This window comes from Phocoena sinus, chromosome 19 (genome assembly GCF_008692025.1).
Source record: "Phocoena sinus isolate mPhoSin1 chromosome 19, mPhoSin1.pri, whole genome shotgun sequence".
NCBI lineage: Eukaryota > Metazoa > Chordata > Mammalia > Artiodactyla > Phocoenidae > Phocoena > Phocoena sinus.
In genome coordinates this window covers 6,555,885-6,570,572 of record NC_045781.1, presented here as the reverse complement: position 1 = coordinate 6,570,572, position 14,688 = coordinate 6,555,885, and the positions used below count along the sequence as shown (strand labels likewise).

The following is a 14,688-nucleotide window of genomic DNA, read 5'->3' as shown; positions in this document are numbered from 1 at the left end:
CTTCAGGACTGGGTTTGGAGGGGGAGGTGGCTTTCACTGGGGATCAAGTAGGAATGGGGACAGAGCTGTGTTGGATGGGGGTGGGAGCTGGGGATGGGGAAAGGACCAGGGTCGGGAAGATAGAGCTGGGGGTCTGGAAGGGCTGGACGCAGTGGCCTGAGCACTTCAGGGGTTCAGTGGTGGGGCTGGAGCCGGGAGGCCCGGAAGTGTCAGTCAGGAAAAGGACAGAGCTGGAGGTTGGGTCTAGGCCTGACTTTACTGGGGCGCCAGGTTTGGGGTCAGAGTTGAGGTTCGTGCTGGCACTGGAGCAGTGATTGAGTTGGGAATCTGGTTGAGCCTGGGCTCAGAGGTAGGGGCTGGGGTGGCCCTGTGCCTGCCTGGCCCCCAGGTCAGGCCCCACCTGTGCGAGCTGGGCATGCGCATGGCTCCCAGCTCCCCAATCCAGCCGGTCTTCCGGTCCCGGTAGGTGAAGATTCGGCCCCCAATCCTGTTGTCTGCCTCCAGGATGGTGACCTGAGGGACGATGGGCAGCAAGCAGGTGCTTTAGCTCCTCCCACTGACTCCCCATCTCCACCCTGTCGCAGCCCCCACGCCGCACCCACCCAATCTTCCATCCCCACAGCAGCACAGATGGAGATGAAAGAAGGATCTTTTTTTTATGGGGAGGTGGGAGGGGCTGGTGCGAGAACAGAAAGTCATAGTGAACATGTACAATGTGACAATTTCCAGACTGCAGCAGGAAGGCCGCTGGCCAGATTTCAGAGGGACTTCCCAGCTCAGGGAGTGGGGAGATTTCTTGTGTGTACTGAAGCCACTGGCCTGGCCTATACTCATTCTTGGATTTCAGTGAGAGGGACAGTGGTTAGACTTCAGGGGGCACTTCCCCTTGTGTGGAGTTTCCATCTCCACCAACACAAATTCCTCCCAGGAAGTTGGAAGAGGTTTCAAGGGACTTTCCTCCAGGATGAGAGTGGGGCAGGGAAAGTCAAAGCCCTCAGCACAGACACATGTTCCCTCTGGGTTTCATGTTAGAGCAGAGGGTTCCAGGCCTCGCTCCCCTGACCACAAGGAAAGCATAGCTCCCTCTCTCCGCTTCCCATCACCCCCACCCCTCAACAGGGACGTGGCCAGGTCCCTGTACCCAGGACTCCCAGCCGCAGCAGGAAAGACTCAAGGTAGACAGCAAGCAGCACTTCTCACCTTGTGTCCAGCATCGCTGAGCACCTTGGCGGCCAACAACCCAGCCACGCCTGCACCAACCACAGTCACCCTCTGGGGCTTCGAGGTCCGATTGAGGCCCAAGGTCAGGACTCTGAGCAGCTGCTCATAGTCGGGGTCCCGCATACATTTCTCGAAGGGGTCGTGGCTCTGGGCAGTTTGCCAGTCCAGGGAGGCCGCCAGGCTGAGGAGGATGGGGACCAGGGTGAGGAGGCGGCAGGCTGGGGGGAAGAAGGACAGGGTCAGCGGGCAGCTCAGCGGGTATGTGGGGAGAGAAAAGCGGGTTCTGCCCCCTCCGCTGCTTACTTACCCAAGGAGTCCATGTCTCTCTGGGGGAGATGTTATCTGGGTTGGAGGGGAAGCAGGGCCACTGTGACAGGAGCCTGTGTCCCCCCAAGCCTGGCCCACTGTGGGCTGCCCCGCGCCCACCTCAGCCCTCCCCACTATGGCCCTGGTCTCTCTACACGTGTGTGTCCCCTGATCCCGGGCTAGCCGGCTCCTGGTCTCTGCTCACCTGTCTGCCCTCCTCTCCTGTCTCTCTTCTCTGTCCCCCCTTTCTCTCACCTCCTCTGGGTCTCCCTGTTTCTCCCTTATCTGCCCTGCTCAGCCCTGTCTCCCCATCTGTTTCCGTGGGGCCCAGTCTCTCTGCAGCCTCCTCGCTACCTCAGTCTCCGCAGGCATTAGCACCTCATCTCTCCTCTGTCCCCTCCACCTGTCTGCCGTGTCCCGTCTGGGCCCTTAAACTGAGCCGAGCCCCGCCCTCCCCTCCCTTTTGGGAAATCCAGCTGTGGGAAATGAAACTCCTTTTCTTGGGGGCGGGTCAGATGCTCAGAGTCTAGTTGAGGGGGCGCGGCAGCGGGGGAAGGGGTCGGGAGGAAGCAAATCAGTCTGGCCTGCCCGAGCCCTTGGTCCCCCTGATCTGATCGCAGGGCCCCTGTGTCTGCCCTCTTTGCCTTTCATTCTCAGAGCAGGGGGAGAGGCGGCCTCTGGCCTTGGGACTGCGTGTGCCCTGCGACAGCCTCTGAGTCCTTCTCTGAGTCAGCCGTCCCTGTGCTCTGGAGGGCCCTCGCTGGCCCCCGCCACAAGTCCGCTCTGAGCTCAGTGAAACGGGCACAGCAGGGGACTCACAGGCAGCAGCTCGTGGTCGGTGGCACGAGCTCTGGGCCAGCCTGCCTGGGTCCTGAGTCTGGCACATGCCAGGAGGGACTTGGAGCAGGCCTTCCCCTCTCTTTGGCTCCGGTGTCATCTGTCAAGGGGGGGCCGCTCCTGTGCTGGTGGGAGTAGGCAGTGAATCCAGGTCGGGGCCCTGGAAACAGCAGCCGGGTCACCCCCAGTTCACCCCCTGGCTAGAAGCTGCTTCTTAGGAAATGCCAGCTGCTGCCGCCGCGGGGGTGCTAGAGGGATTCAGTGAAGGCCCCCTCAACCCCAGCCCTGCACAAGGAGCCCGTCCCCCCTGCGCTGAGAACCACTGTGACGCTCGGCTCAGGCTAGGGCTTCGGCGGGGGGCACCTCGGAGAAAGTGTTGAGTGCTTCTGTCTCTCTCCCTGGCTTTGGCCACCCACTGTCCGTGGGCCCTTTTCTCCTCAGGGGCGAGGGGCAGGCAGTGAGAACAGGGTGACCCGGCTCCAAGGAGCCCCTATGGGGCTCATGGCTTCAGGACTTTAGCCAAGGGGACATATGGTGGGTCCCTTGAAGGGGGTGGGGAGAGGCAATCTTGGGGATTTTTCTTGGGGTTGGAGGAGAGAGCACCAGGCGAGTGCTAAGGAGAAAAGCCAGAGGGCGGCAGGTCCTCTGCAGCAACCAGTTGGGAAAATCCAAACAGTAAATCAAAGAGTGATGTGGTTTGATGGAGGTACGGGGTTGGAGGGGGTGCATACCAGTGAGTCAGAAAACAGCTGATGTGGGTGGGAAGGCGGTGACCAAGAAGGAAACAAAATCAGTGAGCTGGACACTGAGAGAAAGCCAAGGGTGCGAGTCAGCAAAAACCAGCAGCGAGAGGGTTGCCGCTCTCTGAGGTGGCCTGTGCTCAGAGCTCTGCCCTGGGTAGAGGAGGAATCTGAGGCTCAGAGGTGGCCAGGGGTTGGGCAGGGGCGGACCCCAGGACTTGCACAGGCCTCAGAGCTGGCAGGCCTTCCCATCGCAGACCCCGCCTGCTTTATTCACAATGACGTGGAGGGTTGGCGTGCCATCTCGTCAGGACCTTACACACCTTGTGAGGGAGGGGAACCTGGCCCGCGGCGGGGAAGGCACTTGCCCCAGGTCCCACAGTGGGAAACAGCAGAGCTGGGAGTCCACCTGATCCCAGGTCCCTGCCCCCACCCCGTCCCCTTCCCAGAGGCCCCTCTGCTCTACGGCCTCATGGCAATGTCCCACACAGAGAAAGGGAGCAGCAAGAATATGGAAGCAGAAAGGGCAGAGCCAAGGGGCTCCCAGGGCATGTCTGGGCAAGGAGTGTTGGTCCGCAGAGCATCTAGGGGGGGCCCTCCTGGGGTCCCTGGGTTGACCCCCTGGTCTCTCCTGCACAGGGTCTCTGTTCACAGTCCCCCCGGCTCCGGGCACACCCCCAGTTCACCCCCTGGACTCTGTGGAAGGCGTGCAGCCTTACCCCAGAGACCCCATGCAAGCAGTCAGGTGGGGAGGCGAGCAGGACTCTTGGAGGCTACGAGGGCAAGGCCTGCTCAGCCTCCTGGATGCTGATAAAGTGACGGTGGGTCCTGCTGAGTACTGCGTGCCCGACACGCTACACGTTCTACTTCATTGACTCCAGTGACAACTCTGACAGGGTGGGTTGAGCTGTCCCCATTTTACAGTGGAGAAAACTGGGGCCCAGATCAGGCACCAGCTAAGAAGGGGCACAACCTGTGTTTGATCCCAGCAGCCCGGCTCCAGGATGGCTAACACTTGGTTAGCTCAGGCTCGTGGACCGGGGATGGGGCCCGGGTAGGGGCTCTCCGTGTCGGTGCTATGCAGCTGGGACCGTTTTTGTGAGGAGGGTCCTGTGCATTGTAGGATGTTGAGTAGCATCACTGGCCTCTACCCACTAGATGCCAGTAGCACTTGCCCCTCAAGGCTTAACAGCTACAAATGTCTCTAGACATCGCCAACCATTCCCAGAGGAAGGGGAGGCAGAATCGCCCTGGCTTAGGGTTTGGTTGATGCTGGGTGGAACACCCAAGAGTGGCCAGATACGGTCCACGGTACAGTTGGCAGGAAAAGACATGCTGGAAGGCCGTACACCAAAGGTTGTTTTGGGGTCAAGAGATTATGAGTAATTTGGGGGTTGCTTTGGTAGAAATAACTGGATCTTCCAGACTCATTCCTGATAAATCAGAGATTCGTGTTAGGGTTGAATTTACGGTATTAGGGTATGACTTAGGGTCATGAGAAAGAGTGGTTTGGATTAGGTTAGGTTTCCTAAGCTTGTGAGTAGGAGATACAGGACACACAGCGAGAACTGAGGGTGGGGGCAGATGGTGGGAAAGACCTGGGGCTTTTTCAACCCTTTCAGGTAAAAATTGTCTCTAGGGAAAAAACCCTACCTTATTTGGCTGGCTTCTAGAACCACAATGACAGTTCTAACGGGGTTAGGTCACATCCGAAGCAGCCAGAGACCTGGCCCCGCTCCCGCCCCCCCCCGGGGGGCCCTCTGTGGCCCCTCAGGGCAGCTACTAGTGATGCTGGCCACAGAGATGGGCAATGGACAGGGCTAGTGCCTTATATATATTCTTTCCTCTGAGTCAGTCCAAAGACCCTGAGTGGTCAGTATTAAAACTTTCACCGAGTCTCAGAGGAGGGCAGGGCCTACCCAGGGGATACCAAGGGCCCCAGACAGAAGTCGGGGGTCCAGACCTGGATGGGGAGGGGTGCAGAGGGCAGAGGACAGACCTACTTGAGGCCCTGATCTCTGGCCTGACCCCTAGACAGGGGCCCCCTTCCCTCAGAGCCCCCTTGCCCCTCCTTCCCCAGTTTCCAGAACCCCAGGGCTCTGATGGGGGGGCACTCACTGCATGGCTGGCTCTGGCGGGCTCTCTCAGCGCCCATGGCCTTTCTGGTTAGCCCGGGACAGAAGTCATCGTTGGGCATATGCGAAACCGGGCTGAGTGGTGCTGGCTCTGTCCCGATTCCCTTGTTAGACCAGAGATGCCAGGGTCCTGGTGTGGGATCAGAGCAGTTGGGAGGCTGTGGAGCGCAGATGCTCCCTTCTCGAAAGTTTTTTATTACGGAAAATTTCAAACATATATTAGGATGATGAAGCCAGGTGCATTCATCGCCTCATAGCCTATCTTGTTTCATTTACACTTTCTCCCTCCCCCACTGATTATTTTACAGCAAACCCCAGACATATTATCATTTTTGTAGGTGAATACTTGAGGATGTTTCTGTAAGACAGAAGTCGGCAAACTTTTTCTATAAACATCTGAGGCTTTTGGGGCCACGTGGTCTCCACCTCGCCTACTCAACTCTGTCCTCCCAGCAGTCACAGCATGTAAATGGATGGGTGTGGTTGTGTTCCAATAAACTTTACTTACAAAAATGGGAAGTGGGGTCACAGTTTGCCAACCTCTGCGCTAAAAGAACAGAACTTGGTGGGAGGGATAAATTGGGAGTTTGGGACTGACATATATACACTGCTATATATAAGATAGATAACTAATTAGGACCTACTGTATGGCACAGGGAACTCAGTACTCTGTAATGACGTATGTGAATAGAATCTAAAAGAGTGGATTTATGTATATGTAAAACTGATTCACTTTGCTGTATAGCAGAAAATAACACAACATTGTAAATCAACTATACTCCAATACAAATTAATTAAAAAAAGATAAGAACTTATTTGCCTTTTCAAAAATAAAACTCCAATACCATTATCATATTTAAAAATGATATTAAATCAATGCTTACACTTCCCTGATTATCTCAAAACATGTTTTTTTTTTTCTTTGGGCCACGCCATGCGGCATGCAGGATCTTAGTTCCCCGACCAGGGATCGAACCTGTGTCCCCTGCACTGGTAGCGCGTAGTCTCAACCACTGGACCACCAGGGAAGTCCCATCAAAACTTTTTTTTCTTTTAACAGTTGGTTTGAATCAACATTCACAGAGCCCACACTGCACCGGAGTGATACTGAGTATCTTTGACAGGAAGTGTCACTTTCAGTTCAGTGGATTTGGGGGTCTATGTTCTTATAACCCAGGGGTGGGGTCTGATGTGGCCCCATGGCCCCAGGCTAGGCCTGAGCCTAGCAGAGCAGCACACCTGGGCTCTGCCTCGGGGAAAGCAGGTCATGGGGTTGAACCAGGATGGTGTCTGGAGGCAAGGTGTGGGTAGCGCCCAGGTGGGTCTCTGGAGTGTGAAGTGACCAGTGCCAAGGTGTGTGAGGGCTGTGGGAGAGGCCCAGGGGCGGCTCAGGACAGTTAGGTCTGGCTGGGGGTTGGCTGGTGTCCACAAGCAAATCTGACTTCTGAGGGTGAGGGATTTTGTTCCTGGGAAGTTCTGCAGAGAGCTGCTGGTCTGAGGGCAGACTTTTAATGCACCAAGGCAATTCTGAGGTTGATTGAAAACCCTGGGAGCAGTGGTGTGCTGGAGCTGGCTCACACCTATTCACGAGAGCCGACCATTTAATTTTCGGATCTCTTTTTTGGTTTTGTTTTGCGAGCCATTATTAAAATATTTACAATTAATTTTATTTATTAATTTTATTTACTCAAAATTCATCCCTTAATTATCTGATTACCTTTTACTATTACATATATACTCTTGAGGTGAATTAGTTGCATCTACACAGTGTGTGTCAATTTCCCAAATTTGTGTTTGGTGACTTTATCTTGGTGGCTTGAAATCAGCCATAGTGGCAGAATTTACACCATGGGAATGGGCATAAGCTATCGGTCAGGGCTTTCCCTGACCCTGGAGGGCTGACTGCTACCAGCACACCACTGCTTGAGACTCATTTGTTTCAACTTCCCTTTGGAGATAAGGCTGCTCGACCTCTGGAAATCTCTGGTTGTTTCAAACATCTGACTCCTTTTTTTTTTTTGGCGGTACGCGGGCCTCTCACTGTTGTGGCCTCTCCCGTTGCGGAGCACAGGCTCCGGACGCGCAGGCTCAGCGGCCATGGCTCACCGGCCCAGCCGCTCCACGGCATGTGGGATCTTCCCGGACTGGGGCACGAACCCGTCTCCCCTGGATCGGCAGGCGGACTCTCAACCACTGTGCCACCAGGGAAGCCCCAACATCTGACTCTTTGATCCCCACCTGTGCCAGATGAGGCAGGGGCATCATCCTGGGGAAAGGGCCGGGCCATAACGGAGGCAGTTGTTTGAGGGTGTCTTGGAGATGAAAAGCGAGCCATAACCATAAACCCACAGTTGCCACTCTTACTCCTAAACAGGGAGAAGAAATGCCATAACAGCTTACTGAGGGAGAGATTCACCTTTAAAAGCCTCTGACTGCGAATTTAGTCACCACGCTTGTCTTGTTAATTAATGAAGAGGAACTTAAGGAGAGGCCATTTGTCTGGACTGACAAGGAAATGCATCTGTTTTCTTCCTAGAAAGGGAAACTGCAATTACAATGAAGCCAGCATCCGCGGGGTGGTACCCAGTCAGCTGCTGACCCTATTGCAATCTTGGGAACGCCCCTGGCTCCCCCAGGAAGCCACTGGAGCCATTCCCCCCATGGTGCCCAAGCACGGGAGCCCCCACTCTGACACAGCTGTTGTGTCGAATTATTATAATCGCTTGTGTTCTTCAAAGTGGGGTGCCGAGATCCCTTGGGGTGTGGGAGGAAAATATTAGAACTTCAATTTGTTTTTATTTAAAAAAATACAACTATAAGAAAGTAATTAAGCTCCACTAATGTTTAATATGCAAAGTAACAGGTATATGCATTGGAAATGCAAGCTCAAGGAATTTTTTTTTTCTTATCAAGATTGTGTGGCCCCTGCCAGTGACCTCATGCACAGAGAATTATCGTTCCATTTTTTTTTTTTTTTTTGCGGTACGTGGGCCTCTCCCTGTTGTGGCCTCTCCCGTTGCGGAGCACAGGCTCCGGACGCGCAGGCTCAGTGGCCATGGCTCGCGGGCCCAGCCGCTCTGCGGCATGTGGGATCCTCCCAGACGGGGCAGGAACCCGTGTCCCCTGCATCGGCAGGCGGACTCTCAACGTTGCACTGTGCCACCAGGGAAGCCCTGTCCTTCCATTTTTGAAACCCCAATGCTAGATCAGGATCTGGTAGGTAGTAGGTACTCCAAAGATGGATGCTGAATGAATACATGTAGGTAAAGCACTACTTCCTACTTTCTAAGGGGACTCAAGGCCTCCCTATCTCTCCTCAGCTTAGGTGAGGGAGTCAGATACGGGTCCCGGATGAAGTCACGGCTCACAGATGGCACAAAGGGCCACTGTTGCAGAGGCCAGAGCCTTCAGAGAGAAGCAACTGGGGTTGCTGGGGTCTCCCTCCTCTAGCTTGTTCCCCTCCCTCTTCCATGGCTTCTGCTGGGATGGGACAGTGGTTCTTAGAAGCCCAAGATGGCCTGAGGAAATGACTCATGATCATGACTTTGGGAAACTGGCCCATACATGTCCAGTGTCCTTGGGCCCTCCTTAGCCAAAACACGGCTTAGTGTGGCACAGGCTGAGGGAGGCTGGAGGGCAGACTTCCAACGCCCTGAACCAGGAGCAAGATCTGAGCGCTCGGCATCACTAGCGCCTACAGGGGCCAGGGTCAGAGGGAGAACGTCAGGCCAGTATCTGGAAATCACCCGATACAAAGCTGCAGCCCAGCTTTACCTGTTGCCCACTGTTGAAGCACAATTAGAACCCTCTGGCCAGCCCCAGGTAACAGGGAGAGGAGTGCCGCTGATGACACGCCTTGGGGATGGTGACAGATGACTGGATATTTCCATGTACTGGAAGATATGACCCAGCTATAACGGGTTTCCCCCCCTGCTCCTCTCCTGCCATCAGCACCAGAGGAAGCCACGTTGTGAACACGTGTATGTGTGAGTGTACGTGTGTGCACGCCTCGGCAGTGCATTTAGGTTTGCTTGCTTCTGAATTTCAGACAAATGGCATCCCACTTGATCTGGAACCTGCTCTTTTCCCAACCTTCTTCTAAGTTATCCACATTAACAGCAGCTTTTTTATTCCACTATAAACTTTATTTTATTTAGAAACGCAACAGACAGCCGTAGGTATTTCAGTGCAGCAGAGCGTAGAGACAAATACAAAAGACACCTGGGATACAGCTGGCTGGCTTCTGCCTTCTGCACACCGTGGGTCTATCTCACTGCAACTGACTAGGTTTGCTTTGGCTTTGGGAGGTTCAGAATCAAGTCTGTGGCCACCTCTGGCACCCTGGCCACTTAACAGGCATCCTGTGGACTAATGTTTTATGCTGGTTTCATCTCTACTGTTCACCTGTTTGACAAGTGTGACACAAGGGGAACAAGAAACAGTCCCTGCCCCCAGGGGCTCACAACCTAATGGCGAGGCACAGAAGTAAACAGTCGGCACAATACAGTGTGACAAGTGTAACCGAAGATGTGAGCTCGCAAGCTCAGTGCGGTGTGGGGCCCGCAGGATGCAGGGCGGCCACCTGACCCAGCTTCAGGGTGGCTGAGAGGGCTTCCCGGAGGAGAAGCCTGAGATAAGGAGACGAGGACGAGGAGGTGTGTCAGCCAGGCAAGGTGAGACCTCTTTTCTCAACACCTCATTCAAGTCCCTCATCTGACCTATCTCTCCTCCTTTGAAATTCTATGTCCCACTGTCCGTTCCATTCACAAGTCACTTCTCTATACTGGTTACACTTATACCAGGCTGCTGGCTCCTTGAGGATGGAGATTCTTCAACCGTAGTCTTTTCTCCCTGCACCTATGACTGTGTGTTGGACAGGGTGGCCACGTGGCACCCCGGCTGGGAGACAAGTGGTTCTCAGGCAGCTCAGTGCTTCTCCAGCTCTTGGAGGTGGGTGGTTGTAGTAGATGGAGAGTCTAGGACACACAAACACCACACCTGCGAGGCTGCTGCCTGGACCGGAGCTCTGAGAATCCTTTCTATTCGCTAAGGTGGAAAGTCTAACCACAGAACAGTTCTCTCAACAGCACGACTGTTTGAAAGAAAGAAACAAACAAACATGTATTTCACTGCAACCCCAAACGGGACAGTAGCTGCATGTCCCCAGCCCCGCTGTGCACCCTCGGGGCAGTGGCTCAGTCGAAGGTGATGCGGAAGCTGCGCTCCTGCTCCTTGCGGCGGCCCTCGCACACCTTGGTCACCTCCTCCACCTTCCTCTGCAGCAGGGCCGAGTTCTGGTCGATCCACTGCAGCGAGTCCATATGCGCGTTGAGGATCTTGCAGATCTGCTGCAGCGGGTCGCTGGTGTCGGCGGGGCCCCCTGACGTGTTCAGATGCTCGATGATGTCCTTGAGGTCCTGGGCCATGCGCTTCAGCTGTGCGTCGATGTTCTCGGCCAGCTTGTAGGTCTTCTCTCGCTCCTCGTCGGCGTGCTGCAGGTACACCGTCCCGCTCTGCTCCTTAACCGACTCCTCCAGCGGGCTCAGCAGGTCCTCCAGCTCCTTCTGCTGAGACAGGATGAAGTCAAGCTCCTGGTCCAGCCTCTTTTGGTCCAGCTTCACCTTCTCGACCTCGCGGTGGAGGGTGGTGATCTTCTCCCCGTTCTCGATCAGCGTGCGGTCCCAGGCGTTGACCTGCGTGGCCTGCTGTAAGAAGTGCCGTTCCTGGTCCTCCAGCTCCAGGCTCCACTTGTTGATCAGACTCTCCAGCTGGGCGTAGGTCATCACGGGGCTGGCGGACACCCCGGTGGCTGCACTGGGGCCGGCTGGGGCGGTCCCGGAGGCCGCTGTGTTGCTGGGGATCCCAGCTGGAGCCAGTGGTTTTATATTCAAGGAGAAGCCGGTGGTGGCAGTGGTGGAGGTGGTGGTCGTCGCCGTGGAGGTGGTGGAAGCTGCTCCAGGGGCCTTCAGGCTGAAGCCCAACGTCCCCACTCCGGGCGTCCCTGCCGTGGTGGCTGGGGCACAAAGGGAGAGCCCGGTGGCAGCAGACGAGGCTGGAGCGTTTGCCAGCGAGGCAAAGAGCGAGGGCCCAGCACTGGCGGTAGTGGCGGTGGGTGCGGAAGCAGCCGGCTGTGTGGCCCCTGCTCCAGTGGCCACTGGCGTGGCTGGCGTGAAGGGCAGCCCGGTGAGGGCCGTGGGCTGGGCCGAACTCCCCATGGAGCCAATGTTGAAGCCGGAGGTCCCAGTCTGGGACGTGCCTCCACCTGTGAATGAGAAGCCCCCAGGTGTGGTGGACGGAGCAGCAGACGTGGTGGTAGGGCCAAACACAAAGCCGGTGGGCGCCGTGCCCTGGGCTGACGTGACGGCGCTCGAGATGGCATTGGTGAGGGTGCTGCCGCCGAGCCCAAAGCCGCTGGGCTGCGTCGTGGCTGGGGTGGCAGCTGTGCCACTCAAGTTTAGCTTTGGGCTGTTGATCCCTAAGGAAAATCCGGTTGCTCCTGCTGTAGGAGTTGTGGTTCCAAAACTGAATCCTGGGGTCTGTGTCGCCGGAGCCTGGGTGGTGAGTGAGAACAGGCTGGTGGAAGGGGTGCTCGCGGCTGGCTGGGAGGGAGTCCCAAAATTAAACCCGCCGGTGCCAGACGTGGAGAAAGAAAACCCCGTAGCAGGCGTGGTTGTTGCTGTCTTTGCAGCGCCAAAGGTGAACCCGCCTGTGGGGGCCCCAGTGCCTCCAAAATTAAACCCGCTCATGGCTCCAGACTCTGGTGGCAGCAGCTACTCCGGCTCCCAAAGCAAATCCACCGGTGTCTGCAACCTTGGAAAGATTTTTCAAAGCAGAGGAAGTGACATGATCAGATGACAGTTTTGGAAAGGCAACCTCAGCGGTATGACGGATCCGTCTGCAGGGTGGCAGGACTCGATAATTCTGATCAAGCAGCCACCCATCCTCTTCTCAATGTGTAGCCTAACCAGGCCCTGCTAAACTAGTAAAGAAGGATCGGGATGCACAGCCCGTCCCGGGGGTCAAGCACTAGGAGCTGGAGGTGCTTGGGCCGCTCACGGCCACAGCCAGCACCAGCGGGAGCCCTGCTGCCAAGGAGGGGAAGGCCGAAGAGCGGGTGCCTGAACCGACCTCAGCCCCTGAGGAGGAGGTCGGATTCGAGGCGCTTCTGGCGAGCGGGGCTAGAGGCCCACAAGCGCCTTTGGGACCTGCTCCGCAGGCCTCCCTGCTGACTGCAGGTGGGTGGGGGTAGGCTGATTACGCACAGTGCCACCCCCCACGTGCCCTTCTGGACCTCACAGAGAGACGGGTCCCGGGATGCTGAGCCGTACGTCAGGGCCTTGGGTGCCAAAGGTCCCCCCTATGCACACCCCACACCATTTAGGAGGATGCAGGGCATGCTGGCGCAGTCCCTCGCCCTCCTTCTAACTCAGGGGTGGGCATGAGACCCGACTGCTCAATCAGTGCGCTTGGCGTCCCCGGCCGCAGAGACTGGTACAAGTGGACACGGAGACACGAGTCGGCCAAGAGATCTCCCCCGGGTTTCTCTCCAGGTGCTACAGAGGGGCCTCCTCCACCTGCAGGTGCAGGGCACAGAGGATGAGCACCGGGAGGTGATGAGCTGCCACCAGAGAGAGCACAGGAGGGAGGAAGGGGAGAGAGCGCGAGACCCAGAAAATCCAGTCCTGCTCAGCAGCCCCACTCTGTCTTCCTCAGAAGTGCCGTGAGCCAGCACGCCCTGTTCCGTTTAAGCTGACTGAGTTCCGTAATTTCTAACTGAAAAAGCTCTGAGCAGAGCCATCTGTTAGCTGGAAAGTCAAAGGTGACTTGAAGAGGAAAAGGTCAGTGGGCCTGAGTGATCACACGCTGAGCACCAACCATCAGGCGGGCTGCTCAGGGACACGATCTCTCACTACTGTCTGGCGGGAGGGGTTATGTCCCCACGTCCAAGATGAGGAAACTGGGCTCAGAGGGCTGCGGTGACCTATCAGGAGCTGACCCCAGGCCATGGGCCTGATCCACGAAGCTCCTCACCCAGCACGGGCACCAGATGACAGGGCGTTTCCCTGCACTGAATTAGGGGATCAATTAGGTATCAGATATAAGGGAAGATCTGCATTATACCCACTGACACGGCCTCTAACTATATTAAAGAAACGCAGGAAATGACAACAAAGGGAAGCAGAATGCAAATTTACTACTGCAGTGTGATCTTAGCTGTGGAAAAACAGAACTACTCTGAACAAAGAGGGTTGGAAAGAAATACACCGACATGTGACTGGGGGCTGTCTTTGGCTGGTGGGAGTACAGGTGGATCGTCTCCTTGCTAATTTGCAGTAGCTTCCAAATGTTCATTCCATCTGTATAATAGACACATAATTGATAAGCTTGGTTTTTGAAAGAGACCTTCATATTACAGGGTGTAAATATACTCTGAAGAACCAGCGAACTTGTGTAGCCAGATTCTAGAATCACAGTTCGAGTGGGACAGATAGGGTGACTGAATTAAACAAACCTCCCCTAGGCTGGTGCTCAATCACACCTTGTCTTGCCCCAAAGGTGACTTGGGTATGGGGAGGGGATGGACACCACAGGCTGGGCTGAAGGAAGCAGGGGAGTCGGCATGTGTGAATAACACCATGCCAGGTCAGGACCAAAGATGTGGTCCTCTAAAGACACCCATGTCAGACTTCCCTGGTGGCACAGTGGTTAAGAATCCGCCTGCCAATGCAGGGAACATGGGTTCGAGCCCTGGTCTGGGAAGATCCCACATGCTGCAGAGCAACTAAGCCCGTGAGCCACAACTACTGAGCCTGCACTCTAGAGTCCACAAGCCACAACTACTGAGCCCATGTGCCACAATTTCTGAAGCTCGCACAACCAGGGCCCGTGCTCCGCAACAAGAGAAGCCACCGCACCACAACGAAGAGTAGCCCCCGCTCGCCGCAACTAGAGAAAGCCTGTGCGCAGCAACAAAGACCCAACGTGGCCAAAAACAAATAAATAAATTTATACACACACACACACACACACACACACACACACACACACACACACACACACAACACACACACACACACACACACACACACAAAATAAAGACACCCATGTCCTACTCCCTGGAACCCGGGAACATACTACCGTATGCGGCAGAAGGAATTTTCAGATGTGATTAAATTAAGGATCTTGAAACAGGGAGATAATCCTGGGTTAAACAGTGGGCCCTAAATGTCACCATGAGTGTCCTTATAAAATTGAGGCAGAAAGAGATTTGAGTAGAGAAGAGACCATCTGAAGATGGAAGCAGAGACTGGAGTAACGCATTTTTAACTTGGAGATAAGAGGAAGGTGCCATAAGCCAAGGAATGCAGGTGGCCTTTAGAAGCTGGAAAAGGCAAGGAAAAGGAATCTCCCCTGGAGTCTCCAGTAGGAACCAGCTCTCCTTGATTTCA

General features: G+C 55.5%; 2 protein-coding genes across 7 annotated transcripts in view; both read right to left on the bottom strand.

Annotated features, from left to right (window-relative positions):
• Positions 1-14,688, bottom strand: part of IL4I1 (interleukin 4 induced 1) — a 39,719-nt gene that overhangs the window by 4,387 nt on the left and 20,644 nt on the right. Inside the window, exons 1-4 of one of the 4 annotated variants that reach the window (XM_032613884.1) lie at positions 1,882-1,932; positions 1,529-1,563; positions 1,201-1,439; positions 401-513 (exon numbers count right to left, since the gene is read on the bottom strand). In XM_032613884.1, the coding sequence (XP_032469775.1) occupies positions 401-513; positions 1,201-1,439; positions 1,529-1,541 (365 nt within the window). In that variant the 5' untranslated portion in view covers positions 1,542-1,563; positions 1,882-1,932. Of the gene's footprint in view, positions 1-400; positions 514-1,200; positions 1,440-1,528; positions 1,935-7,655; positions 7,770-14,688 lie in introns of those variants that run through there. The other 3 variants (XM_032613885.1, XM_032613883.1, XM_032613882.1) reach the window with 3 other exon arrangements.
• Positions 8,067-14,688, bottom strand: part of NUP62 (nucleoporin 62) — a 27,444-nt gene continuing 20,822 nt past the window's right edge. For all 3 annotated transcript variants that reach the window (XM_032613886.1, XM_032613888.1, XM_032613887.1), the window contains one exon: positions 8,067-12,049. In XM_032613886.1, the coding sequence (XP_032469777.1) occupies positions 10,435-11,985 (1,551 nt within the window). In that variant the 5' untranslated portion in view covers positions 11,986-12,049 and the 3' untranslated portion in view covers positions 8,067-10,434. The remainder of the gene's footprint in view (positions 12,050-14,688) is intronic.